Source organism: Ambystoma mexicanum, chromosome 8 (genome assembly GCF_040938575.1).
Source record: "Ambystoma mexicanum isolate Mex_15411 chromosome 8, UKY_AmexF1_1, whole genome shotgun sequence".
Classification (NCBI taxonomy): Eukaryota; Metazoa; Chordata; class Amphibia; order Caudata; family Ambystomatidae; genus Ambystoma; species Ambystoma mexicanum.
This window is the reverse complement of record NC_090929.1, coordinates 1,439,271,501-1,439,283,312: the sequence shown is the minus strand read 5'-3', so window position 1 is coordinate 1,439,283,312 and position 11,812 is coordinate 1,439,271,501. Positions and strand designations below refer to the sequence as shown.

The window sequence follows — 11,812 nt, the reverse complement described above, 5'->3', positions numbered from 1 at the left end:
CATGGCATATCATGTCAAGGAAATTCAGCGAGGCCTTTATGCATTTATTCTGAAACACGTATGTCCTGTATGGCGTAGCCTACTTTCCACCAACTCTGTTGGCTTGTGCACATTTGATGCACGTGGTATAAGACTCTGGAGATTGGGTTGCCCGCTCTCCTGATAGCCAAAGATACTTCTCTATTATTTTTGCAAAGGGCTACCATGTGTCACACTTGTTCTGGCATTTCTTTAGCTTCCCCCATGCAATTCAGTGGCATTTTAGCACTGGCATTTAGACAATATATATTTTCCACAGAGAAAGTCCCCCATTATTACTCTTGGGCAGGGGCATCTTGGCATGTGATTGTGCTTGAGTGTGTTGTGTGTTGGTGAGCCTGCAGAAGCTCAAAATCTGCATCCCACGCGCAAAACAACGCACACAGCCGCAGGTTCTGCCCCCAGAGGCGTAGCCAGAATTATCTAACGAGTGGCTCCTGAAGCTAATGTAGTTGGGCCCACAGCAGCGACATTAACATCTGTAAAGGCCCACCCGCGCTCCTGAGTGGGCATTTACAGATTTTGGGTGGGCCTTGCCCACTCAGGCCCTACCCTGTCTACGCTGCTGGTTCCTCCTGGTTCTAAACCTTTCCTTCCATCCTATTCTCACTAACAAACTCCGCCCTCTTCTCTTGCAGAACCACGTGAGCGCCTGGAGACTGCCCTCAGGTGCTAGCAGTGCTAGCAGTGCGCGGTATGAATCAACCAGTGAAAGTAGAGAGGCGAAGTGAAAATTATGCTTTTGTTCCATCCCTTGTATGAAACCTACCCAAATGCTCGGTTTTGTCTGGCTAATTCTACTCAGTGTGCATTATTTATTATTTTTATTTCATTTATAGAGCGTGCAGCAACCCGTAGGCATTGAGGCGCTGTTACATTGAAAACCAGTTACTTGCAGGAGATACATAGAAGAGCATAGACAACAAACCGATGGTAGGGAGAGGCCGTGCTGAGCTGCGTAGACAGTATAGAGCAGTTTAGGCCAGGTTTCAGAAAATATTATAATTAAAAATTGGGATTTCACCTTTATTTTCCTTGGTCTTTTTTGGCAGTGTTTTTCTTAAATGTTGACCATTTCATACTCTGTCACAGCTCATTGGCAGCTAGGATGGCAGCCATGCCGTACCCAAATGAAAATCCCAGGCACAAATTGTCATTTCCTTTTTACAAAACAGTTTGTGGTTATTAGCCCATAAGAAAGTCCTTTTTGCCAACTCACATCACGAGCTATGTAGAAGGAAAGGTCCCACACATTGGTGCTTTGCACTTAATAATACTTTATTGGTGGCGTTGTGTAATGCTGCCTAGTGGCTGACATGTGTGTCAAACCCTACATAGGGCTTTTTCAAGGATAGGCTTTGAAGTAGAGAGTTACAATGTTAAAAGAAACGCGACAGCATCATAAATGGAGGTTGATGTCATGTGGGGCCTCTCGCCTGGCTTTCAAAGCGGCACTGCTAGACTTGCTGGGTTTATCACTATGCTGCCATTACACACATGCACTTTATGCGGTGCCCATAATAACAAGGTGACAGGGAGTCGGTGCTGGGCACAGAGGGTATCCAGAAACCTGCATAGGCCACCAGTCTATACACGTCAAGGGCTGCTTCTTAAAGCGAATGACCGATCAAGCACTATGCCTCTTCATGCATGCACTTTTGTGCCATAAGCATTTTCAACTGCATGATATGATGGTTTGCAAGCTCAACAAGGTTATTACATAGAATACATGTACCGCTTTAGGGTGCAACAATAGCCAGGCCAAGTGAAATCACCAGCTGGCAGGAGCACTCAATCAAACAGCAAAAGGGATCATTTCGATTGGACAATGTTATTGTGACATCAAAGGATTACGTGCATAAGGACATTTGGTGAATAATCACAATTATCTGTGGTACTTCGTTGTGTTGGCACAGTGTAGCGGAGACCCCAAAAATGAGTGTGTGCAAATAAATTCCACATCTTTTGAGCCATTTTGATTTTTTTTCATGGCCGACCTTTGGTAAATGTGTGTCTAACGTTGGAGCAAATCCCATGGAAGCCCCAGTTTTGGATCGGCTCAAGGCATGATGTGTTCTTGCAGTTCACCCATGTTTCTTGTGATCCTGGTCACATTAGCTGGCATCTCCTGGGCTGGGGTGATGACCACCAAGGCAACAAGCTAGAAATATGCAAATAAATAGCAAAATAACGATTCAATGCCCAGGAAAGAGAGCGTTATTATTGTAGATGAAGCAAAATGCAGTATTAAGCTTATTATGTAAGGTTCATCAGTGCTGCTTCCACGTCGTTTTTGGAGAAATGTGAAAATGAGGATTCCGTTAAACTGTTGCCATTGACTACGAGGCGCACGTTGAACACTTTATGCATAGTTCATAAAACTCTTGAAGCAACTGCAAGCTCATGTCTTCTGAGTGGGCTTCGAGTCTATGAATACACTTGCTTTCTGATATCATCTCCAGCCAAAAGTGCGACCGGATCCCAGACTCAGAAAGGTGTGGGTCCATGTGGAACTCTGCCTCTGTAATTGTGAGGCATCACATCCTACAACACATTTGGGAAACAGCTACAGCCCTGTTTTACTATAGCTTCTTTTCTCATACTTTCCAAAATGTATGTGCATATGTAAGGGGGCAGGAATGGCAGTTGCGCAGGCCGTACAACCCAACACCATAACAGAAACAGGTCACTATAAGAAACCAATCGCATAACATAAACTGGCCAACAGAGCCTCTTTTATTGCCTGAACAGCACTGAAAAGCTTGTGCGACATTTTGGTGAGCATGAAATTCAGTTTCCTAGACCCAAGCCCCAGAGCCTATGTGATGTGAAGAACAAGACACAACTGGGAGTCTTTACCCCGTCTCAGGATATACCAGTGTGCCTCCCAAACCTCGGCCCATTTTTTAAATGTGACACAAATCTCTGAGCGTGTTGAGTCAACCTTTACTACCTGTTCAACAAGCACATACACAACAATCAACAAATAAACCACAGAATACGAATGCACGTGATGTGCACCCGTGACGCCATCTTTGATCTTGTTGTTACCGTGGCACCAGAATCCTTGCATGTATTGTCCTGTTTTTATTTGACCACAATTCATTGAAGTATGCTTAGTTTGCATGATTAGTATTGTGGACCTGGGATTCAAACCAGCCACGGTGCGTGGTTGTGCAATAGATAAGCAATCCCTACATATGCATGTCCGTCAAGAGGTCGCCATTTTCAACATGCATAGTCTTGCCACTCTTGCGTTCGGATAACATGAGCTTTTGATTCAGCCCAAAACAGCAACAAAAGGGAGGCATCCCCTTTAATATGTATACATATTTATAAATCCTGCCTATGTCAACAATGCAGCATTGTGGATATATGAAAGCTCTGATCTAACCCTGGATTGAATTTGATACTCCTCCAACCTTCACTTCCCTCCTGTTTCTGGTCAACAATGACTATTTACCTACTGTCACCCGTCAAATCATTTGCCCAGTCTACTGTATTTCAATTAAAAGTCTCAGACTGGACCAGCAATTTCATGTTAATGGACAATCGGTGCAGCTGACAGCTGCGCTGTATGTCCCAAACACTGCGCAAGCAATGGAAGCATGCAACAAGTTCATTAAAATGGAAATCTTGAGTGGTATTCCTCTGAACTATGCATGGTGCATGCCTTTGTGGAAAGGATGCATCAAGTGGATCCAAGTGCAGGCAGTGAGTGCACTGCAGTATTGTCTCCAGAGTCATCACGTGCATGCGGTGTAGAGGAAGGGCGTAGGGAATCATACTGATTCTATTCAAGCGGTGCTGTTGATAACATGCATTCGGTGCGCCAGAAGAGGGCATGCAGTGGGACCAAACAGGTGCATAATCGATTCATGCAGTGCACTGTGATAGATGCATGCAGAAGGATGTAGTCATCATAATCGATTCATGCAGTGCACTGTCATAGAGCCACACCAGGACCCAAAATAGATACATGCAGTGCATGCTATATGCATTCCAGGCACAATGCTAAATGCACCTTATGCACCAAAATTCATGATTGCTGTTTAGTTGATGTGATGGGTGTGGTAGGATATGGTGATACTGAACCATGTTAAAACTTCAATACATAATAGTTAACATATATAGGTTCTTGTTCCGGGCAAGAGTGCCCACACTCGCCTGGGTACTTCCAGTGGTTTTTAAGCTATTTGTTCACTTGCTCTTGATAGCAGCGTGTTGTTAGTTTGTGTGAAATGCTAATTTTACTATTGAATGAACGGCACTGACAAGGCACTCACATTAATTGCAGCGGTTTGCTCCATCTTGAGAGCCGCATGGTCCGAGCAAACAACCAGATGTCAACATTTGAACCTGGAAGCCCAAAATCCATGTCCAATGATGTTGTCCTCAGCTGCAACCATAGTGATACATATGCTTATCATTAATAAACTGACAGATGCAGCTTTGTATCTCCTGGGGTAACTGCTGTAGTTGGCACAATGACAAGGGGAAGCCTCTGAGTTGACTTTGCGTGAAGGATGGTGGTTCCTCTTTGATTGGGCCTTCTTTGTACAATCCTAAGTTCCGGGGCTGCTGGGATCGTGAACATTGGTGTATCATCGTAGTGAGTAATATACTAAGAATTACATTTTGTGGGCAGGGCTCGCTGCTGATTTGCAGTTGTTCAGCCTTTGACCTTAGATGACTACGAACGATGAAACTGTTAATGCATTTTGCTCCTGCATGTTTGTGAGCGCCTGGCCTCGTTCATGAGTATACTGCTTACAATCTTCACTGCACACACGAGAATCGTGGTTTACGGACTGCAGGAAAGTGAGGGGGTACGGGCTGTGGATGACTGTATTTGATGACATCCATTTGATCTGATATCTTTAGTTACTGCTGCAGAGGAGAGCACTAAGTGTGCCCGCTCCCAAGTTGCTACCCAACAGGCTACCTCCATTTTCAGAGACAATGCATCAGCTGCATTGATAAGCATTTACAACAGACTGTGTTATGGAACAACTACCCCAGAAATTGACGAAAATGGTTCTAAGCGATTTGGTCGAGGTTATTTTCTGGAAGTAGATTTCATCGATATCTTTTTTTTAAATTGGTTATTTTGCCGCAAAAATATGCATGGAGACCTCTTGCAGCTCCCCCTTTAACCTACGACACTCAATATTAACATAAACCCATCCCCCAAATATATTTGCGACAAAATCAGATAAAAATAAACTAGATGAAATCAAATTCGAGCAAATACGATGTGGCAAAATCTCCCATTCCGGATACAGACTCGGCTGAAGTAGAAGCAGCCTGGAATCGTTTCTCTTCAGGTATCAAACCCACAGGCACGCTAACAGAACATGTCACCATTGCAATCTGAATTTCTCCCATGATTCTATCTTTGTCGGTGGCGACCCTTGCTACACCCCGCGTCTCACGCCTTCAAGATTACGATATTCATTTTCCTTTGCTTCGGTATTCAACACACATCATTTCCTTTTGAATCCGAAATTAAACTATATTGAAATCAAGAGATTTCCAGACAGGTTTGTGTCGCCACAGGTATTAGGACTAGGGGAGAACTCAGCCATAGCCCTACCGACCAGTCAGGGAAGCCCCTCCTTGCCTCTAACTCTCCAAGAAACCACCTTCCTCTTCACGGAAGTGATTAAAGTTCGTACCCGGTGTTCCTTCCCCAGAACTGCCTATCTTCTGCAGCACAGGGGCTTTAATGAGCCCCCTTCTAATTAACTCGTGCATTTAACTTTTCACAATAAAGGGAAAGCAGGGTAAAAAAAAAAACATAAGAAAATGTTACTACCCAGATAAGTGACAATACTGTTTGAAGGTCCGGCCTAAGAAAATATTCCCATATGTACAAACAAGCAGAAACTAAAAAGAAAACCTTCATTCTTAGTCCATGAAAATCTATCCACATTGTGTATAAATACATGTTGTGTAGCTGCATTTTTTTTAAAAAAGTTCTCTATCTACACTTTTTTCCCCTCTAGATGCAATATATACCTTCTCTATACCTCTTTCCAATGATTACAGCACTATAGAACATTCCAGTCAGTATGTGGTGCTTCTCAAAGTATAAGGTACTGTTTTATATATATATATTTTGAAATGCCACAGACATCAAGATGTTCACACATCTGAAAGGTACAAAATGTCTCGTTTTACAGACGCCACTGTCCATTATTTCCTCTCGTCTGTCTCTTTTAGCTACTGAGCTGTCGCATCAGCTCGCCGTTGCTTTTGGCGCTAAATGCACTGAGCGCAACCGCACTTGATAGCTTTCTCCACTTCCTCCATGAAGGATGACCCATCGCTGCACTCAAACGTGTACTTCCTGCGCTTCATGCGCAGACCGGTGCAGCAGCCCTGGTTGAGGCAAGACCCACGGCACTCCACCCACGAGACAGTGCGCGTTGTTTGGCAGATGGCGTAGCCCCTCTGGACTTGGTGGAAATCCCGGACAGGGTCCCCTCGACACTCGGACTCTGAATGGGCAACAAAGCGGAATCCGCAGGGTTAGACAAGGTCCTCCCAGGTTTGAAAAGAACAGAAAACAGGTGAATTGCATTCAAATTCTCTGCAGCGTGATCTTTTCCTTTTTGCATGCATACAATATACCAAATGAAATGTTCTTGATCTCAACCATTAATGGGCTTGTGCAGACAATTCTGGAATGACACTTTATTATTATTGGTTGGGGCTGCTGTAGTAGAAATACAACCCACCACAAACGATGCATTAACTTCAAAGCTCATTCAGAAGTGCGCTAGTTTATGATAAAAAATAAAAAACGATTTTAATATATTCTTTCATTGGTGAGGTACTGGCCAGTTGGATGTCTGGGGTGTTTTCCAAAAGGGGATGCAACTTGAATGCACTTGGTGATATAAGTAACTGTTGAGATCATCGGGGACATAATGTGCTAAGCATCCGTTGGGGTACATGGGATTGCTTAGGAGGAAGGTGGGGCTGTAAGAAGCACTGGAAACATCCATTCCTTATGAACGGTAGTCAAGTCTCATGGGGACTGTTGTATCAATCCAGGCTGTGGCCTTGTATTCATTTGGAGGCAGGCCTTTGACTCCCCTCCTCCCCCACTAGGCTTGGGAACTTGTTGCATGCTTAAAGTTAGGCTGATTAGAAGACTGGAGAGCAACAGCGCCTGGGAGCCTGAGCACTGTGCAGTCTTGGGAACCGGAGACCATGGTTACTATTTATGCTGTTTGAAAGACTGTAAAATCCAATGTATACCTTGGAGGAGGAAAATGAGGCTAGGTCAGAAGTTAATGGACGTCGGTTTTGCTAACTTTTGAGGGAACAAGCATAAGAGATGTAAAATCAAAGTTAGGGGGAATAGTAATACTGGGGAGAGGGAGAGCTGTTTTAGAAAAACGAAAGGCACATTTACATTGGTTTTGCTAATTTCCATCGAACAAGCGAAACAGAAGAAAAGCGTGTATGGGATGTAGTGAAAAACGGGGGCGGGGTATGATAAACAATGCCCACCATTCATTCATACAATACTCGCCAATACTGAACAATGTAACACAAAAACAGTCGCATTGGAATGCAGAGGAATGCAAAATCAAGCCCCCTCACCTTGATCACAGAGCTCCCCAGCGAAGCCGCTGTCGCACTCACAATACGCCTCCCCCAGGTCAGAGATCTGGCAGCGGCCATTTTGGCATTGCAAGCTCTTGCAGGGATTGTATAGCTCTCCTTGCTGGTTACAAAGAGCCCCTTTGTACCCATCGCGACACTGGCAGCTGTAAGACAGGGCATCTAGTGGTATGCAAGTTCCATGCACGCACCTATTTAAAAAGAAGAAGCAAAAAAAAAGGTCAGCAGTGTTTCCTTGTTTCCTTTCCTTAAAACACAAGAAGTGGCACAAAAAAACATCCCCTGTGGCTTCGTGAAGTATAGCAACGAGTGGGCTACGCTAGACACCACCACAGTATGAACATCACTTAAGCATCACAAGGGGGTTACCTTAGGAAACCCCTATAGTTCCCATAGTAACATGTATGACTCCAGGATTCTCATCTTTCAAATGAGTGATCTCATGAGCCTCTCGCAGCCATAGGGGTAGAGATGCAGGCACCTATGTTCGCCACTCGTAGTCACCCCGCCCCCCACCACCCCTCCCACCCATAGGAACCAGCAAGGAGATTAAGGTAAGCCATCCTGTGGAACAATGCATATTACTATGATGTTAATGGTGGTCAATAGGAATTTGTTATATTGTGTTAAAAAGCTTTTATACTGCACCCATCACAACTGTAGTGGTCTTAGACCGCAGAAGCTTGTCCAAAAAGGTGGGTTAATGTTCCCCCACCAGGGGTGAACCAGACTAAGGACTATGGAAGAAAGAGAGGGGGGTAGGATGCCAATGGAGAAACAAATTGAAAAAGACCATGGGCTTTTGAGAGAATATGGCTGTGGAATTGTGAATGCATATTATTCTTGAATATTTTTGATCCCTAAAAAAGTTGTAATGCCTTGGTTCTGGATTTACAGTTTTTAGGTGGTCTTAGTGTTTGTATTCGTTTTTAGATTCATGTTACCATTGATGTTACTCATATGTATGTTGTGCCTTGTTCGTGATGTATATCAATCTGTAATAATTAAAAAAGAAAATTCATGCATGTGTATTCAATGTTGATCAGAAGAGAGGGGGCATGATACCACTTCTTGTGATGTCATCAAGGGGTATACGGGCACCTGATGCCGCCCACTTCGAATACAGTACCAATTTGGTGAAATGATGCAGCCACACGCAAAAAGCTGATAATGAATTCAGTATCTTTACCAGCATACCTGACTAAAGCTGTCACTTCAATAATTGGTATCTACACAGTAGTAATACCTGCATTTACTAAATACGGCTGCATTTCTCACTAACAACACTGTAGCAAGACATGCCAGCGGTCAAAGCCACCAATGGCAATTCAAAGGGATTGATGGCAAGGAAGAGTGGATTTTTCCCGAGAAATCACCCCACAAAACTAAGGAACGAACACAAATATAATTTAAGTGCCAAATTCCCTGGCATATTAATAATTCTGGCAAGCTGGACCAGGGATATCTGTACTTATTAGGGTTCAGATTGACATAGTAACGTGACAAAGGAACTGCACGATTGGAATGCAGGCAATAATTAGGCAGAGCCATTCTAAGGAGCGTGGGTGTGCAATGGGTGGCAGCGTTACTCATGCATCAAGTATAAGGTTTTATGTTGCACCCTAAAGGGTGTATAACATATCATTACTTTGTCTTTTACACCGAATGCATCAAATAACTGAACTAGTTAAAATCTAACTGGAGCAAATAAAGACATTGTGGAAAATGCCTGAACGCTAGCACATACATTTGGTCCAAATGATTTTATTTGCCAGAAAACATTTGTCTTTGACGCTACCTATGTCAAACAAAATCTCATGGGAGGGTGCAAATGCCAAGGTTTAACGTCCATTTTGAGTAGTTTGCCACCTTTCCAAGTAGATTTGAAGAAGCAGAAGCATGGTCTGATACATGATATCGTGTTTTAAATATTTGGTAATTCATTTGAATAATGAATCGTGCTCGAGACATAATGGTAGATCTGGGCGGGTTATCTATTAAAGTGATCCACAGAACGTCGCAGCACAGGAAGTGTTCACATAACTTCAACCTGCCTCTCGCTTACCTTGAAGAAGGACAATTCTATTCAGTTACAGGAAACATGTAGACAAATGTTTCCGGGACACCTTACCTGGGGCCCTCAGTTGGTAATAACAATAGCCAATGTATTGGGCACATCCCGTGATCTTAGTGAGTGGGAACGGTTGGCAGCAGCGTTCCACTACTTTTCTTTTTTTATGTTAACAGCTCCACTACTTTTTACAACCATATTCAGCCTTCCAGAATGGTACTTGTTGAAGTTAAAATATACATCTTTACTTTACCATCTTATAGCAGTCGCGGCAAAACTGAAATCTGACTGTTCATTGGTGGATTCTAGCTGGCTTCATCTTAGCCAGAGAAAGCTTGGGGCGGTCCTAGTAACACTAAGAAGAAACCTCTCCTCACACTCCTTCTCCCGTTGATGTTTGGAAACTTGTCAAGATGTTATCTCAGGTAAGATGCTAAGACAATATCGTTTATAAATGTTCATGGCATTCATAAGGGATACTTTTTAAATATCACGTGGCTATAGAGGATTTGTCTATTGCTGCCCCTGGGCATTTATAAAGTTGCAGTAGGAATCTTATTGACAAATCGCTTAAATATTGTAATGCATCCTGGGTGTTACTACAATGAAACTTATTAGCAGACTCCCTGTGGCTCAAAACGAATTGGTTCCAGACGTAGGAAAAGTGTTCATGTCCAACCTGCTCACAGGAACTAGGTGTGGCTACCAGTAGAGTAGAGCCTTCAGCTTAGAAATCTCTGCATCCTTTTGAAATGTCTTCAATAAGGCTGCCCCTGCCTACCTTCGGGATAGCAGCACACAGTATATATTCCAGGATGGAACCTTCGGGCTATGGAGGATCACAGGCTATTCATCCATATAACTCTGTCAGCCCAGAGGAGATAAGGCTTTCATTCTTCAGACACGGTTTGGAAGAAATTACCAAATTGTGTTCACAACAACACAAGGTGTTTCTAGTTCCAGGCCCCTGTTGAAGCGGCATCAATGATCTGCAAGTACAGACAATATTTAAATAATCCCACTGACTGACCGAATGAGAAAGAAAAAGAGAAAAGCAAGGCAGGGGCACTGCCTTGTTTCGCCAGTTCCACACCCTTGGCTGCCAACCCGACCTGGCTAACGCCTTGCCACATTTTGCACTATGCTCCTGCATACCCAGTCGCCCATCGAGGTCAGAGTGCCACAACCTTTTTTGCACATTTCTACAACTTGACCCAACCCATACTACACAATAGTTTTAGAATTGTACTGTCAGTGCGCGCGACTTTAAAGCAACAGCACGTGATAGTCAGTATACAGAAGACAAATAGAGCATCTACTCCATTTAAGAAAAATACAAGGAGCAGCAAAGAAAACTGGATATTGCTGTTGGTCAGTTCCTTTTATAAGTGTGATAATCCATGAATGGGTGATGACAGTAGTGTTCCTTTTTATTTACAAGGTGCTTGAAAATTGGATGCCATGAGCTGTTTTATTGTATCATGCTGATCATTGTGGATGTTGGTGTGTAATGCTGACCTGTTTCAGCAAGTAGGTTTAAGATCCCCTTCCCCTGCCAGGTGTTCTGGTGCTGATTTAGGGCCTGATGTTGGTATCACTCAGTTAGGCACATGGTGCAAATGCTCCGCGTGCTGCCGCCTGCTGCATGCCACTCAGAGCCATAGTTGGCCAAATTTGGCAGGGCAATGCATTTGTCGGAGTCATGGACCGAAAAGGGTGGCTTTCGGGAGCAAATTTGATACAATTTGGCTATTTGCTAAAAATATTGGCAAGCTCCTCTAAATTCCAGATGTCTGACTGGGCAGCCATCATTGTTATTCAACATTCGGAGTCTGGTGTTCAAGGACGTGTCTTTCTGCAACCCTTCTGAAGGGAGGATGGCAACCATATAGCTGTAGTTTAAAATACTGCTGTTAGAGTAATAATTCATATGTGAGAACTTGCAGCACTACAGTCTGCTTGAAGTACCTGTAACTCTTTCAACATGAGCAAAATGACGGATGCTCAAAGTAGAATCAATTTCTTTGACCAATTTCCTGGTTTTTAATGACGCTAACCCCGTCT

General features: G+C 43.5%; 1 protein-coding gene across 1 annotated transcript in view; it reads right to left on the bottom strand.

Annotated features, from left to right (window-relative positions):
- Window positions 1-1,296: 1,296 nt before the first annotated feature.
- Window positions 1,297-11,812, bottom strand: part of SLIT1 (slit guidance ligand 1) — a 1,063,959-nt gene continuing 1,053,443 nt past the window's right edge. The window contains exons 37-38 of the mRNA XM_069611588.1: window positions 7,657-7,868; window positions 1,297-6,542 (exon numbers count right to left, since the gene is read on the bottom strand). Of these exons, the coding sequence (XP_069467689.1) occupies window positions 6,304-6,542; window positions 7,657-7,868 (451 nt within the window). The 3' untranslated portion in view covers window positions 1,297-6,303. The remainder of the gene's footprint in view (window positions 6,543-7,656; window positions 7,869-11,812) is intronic.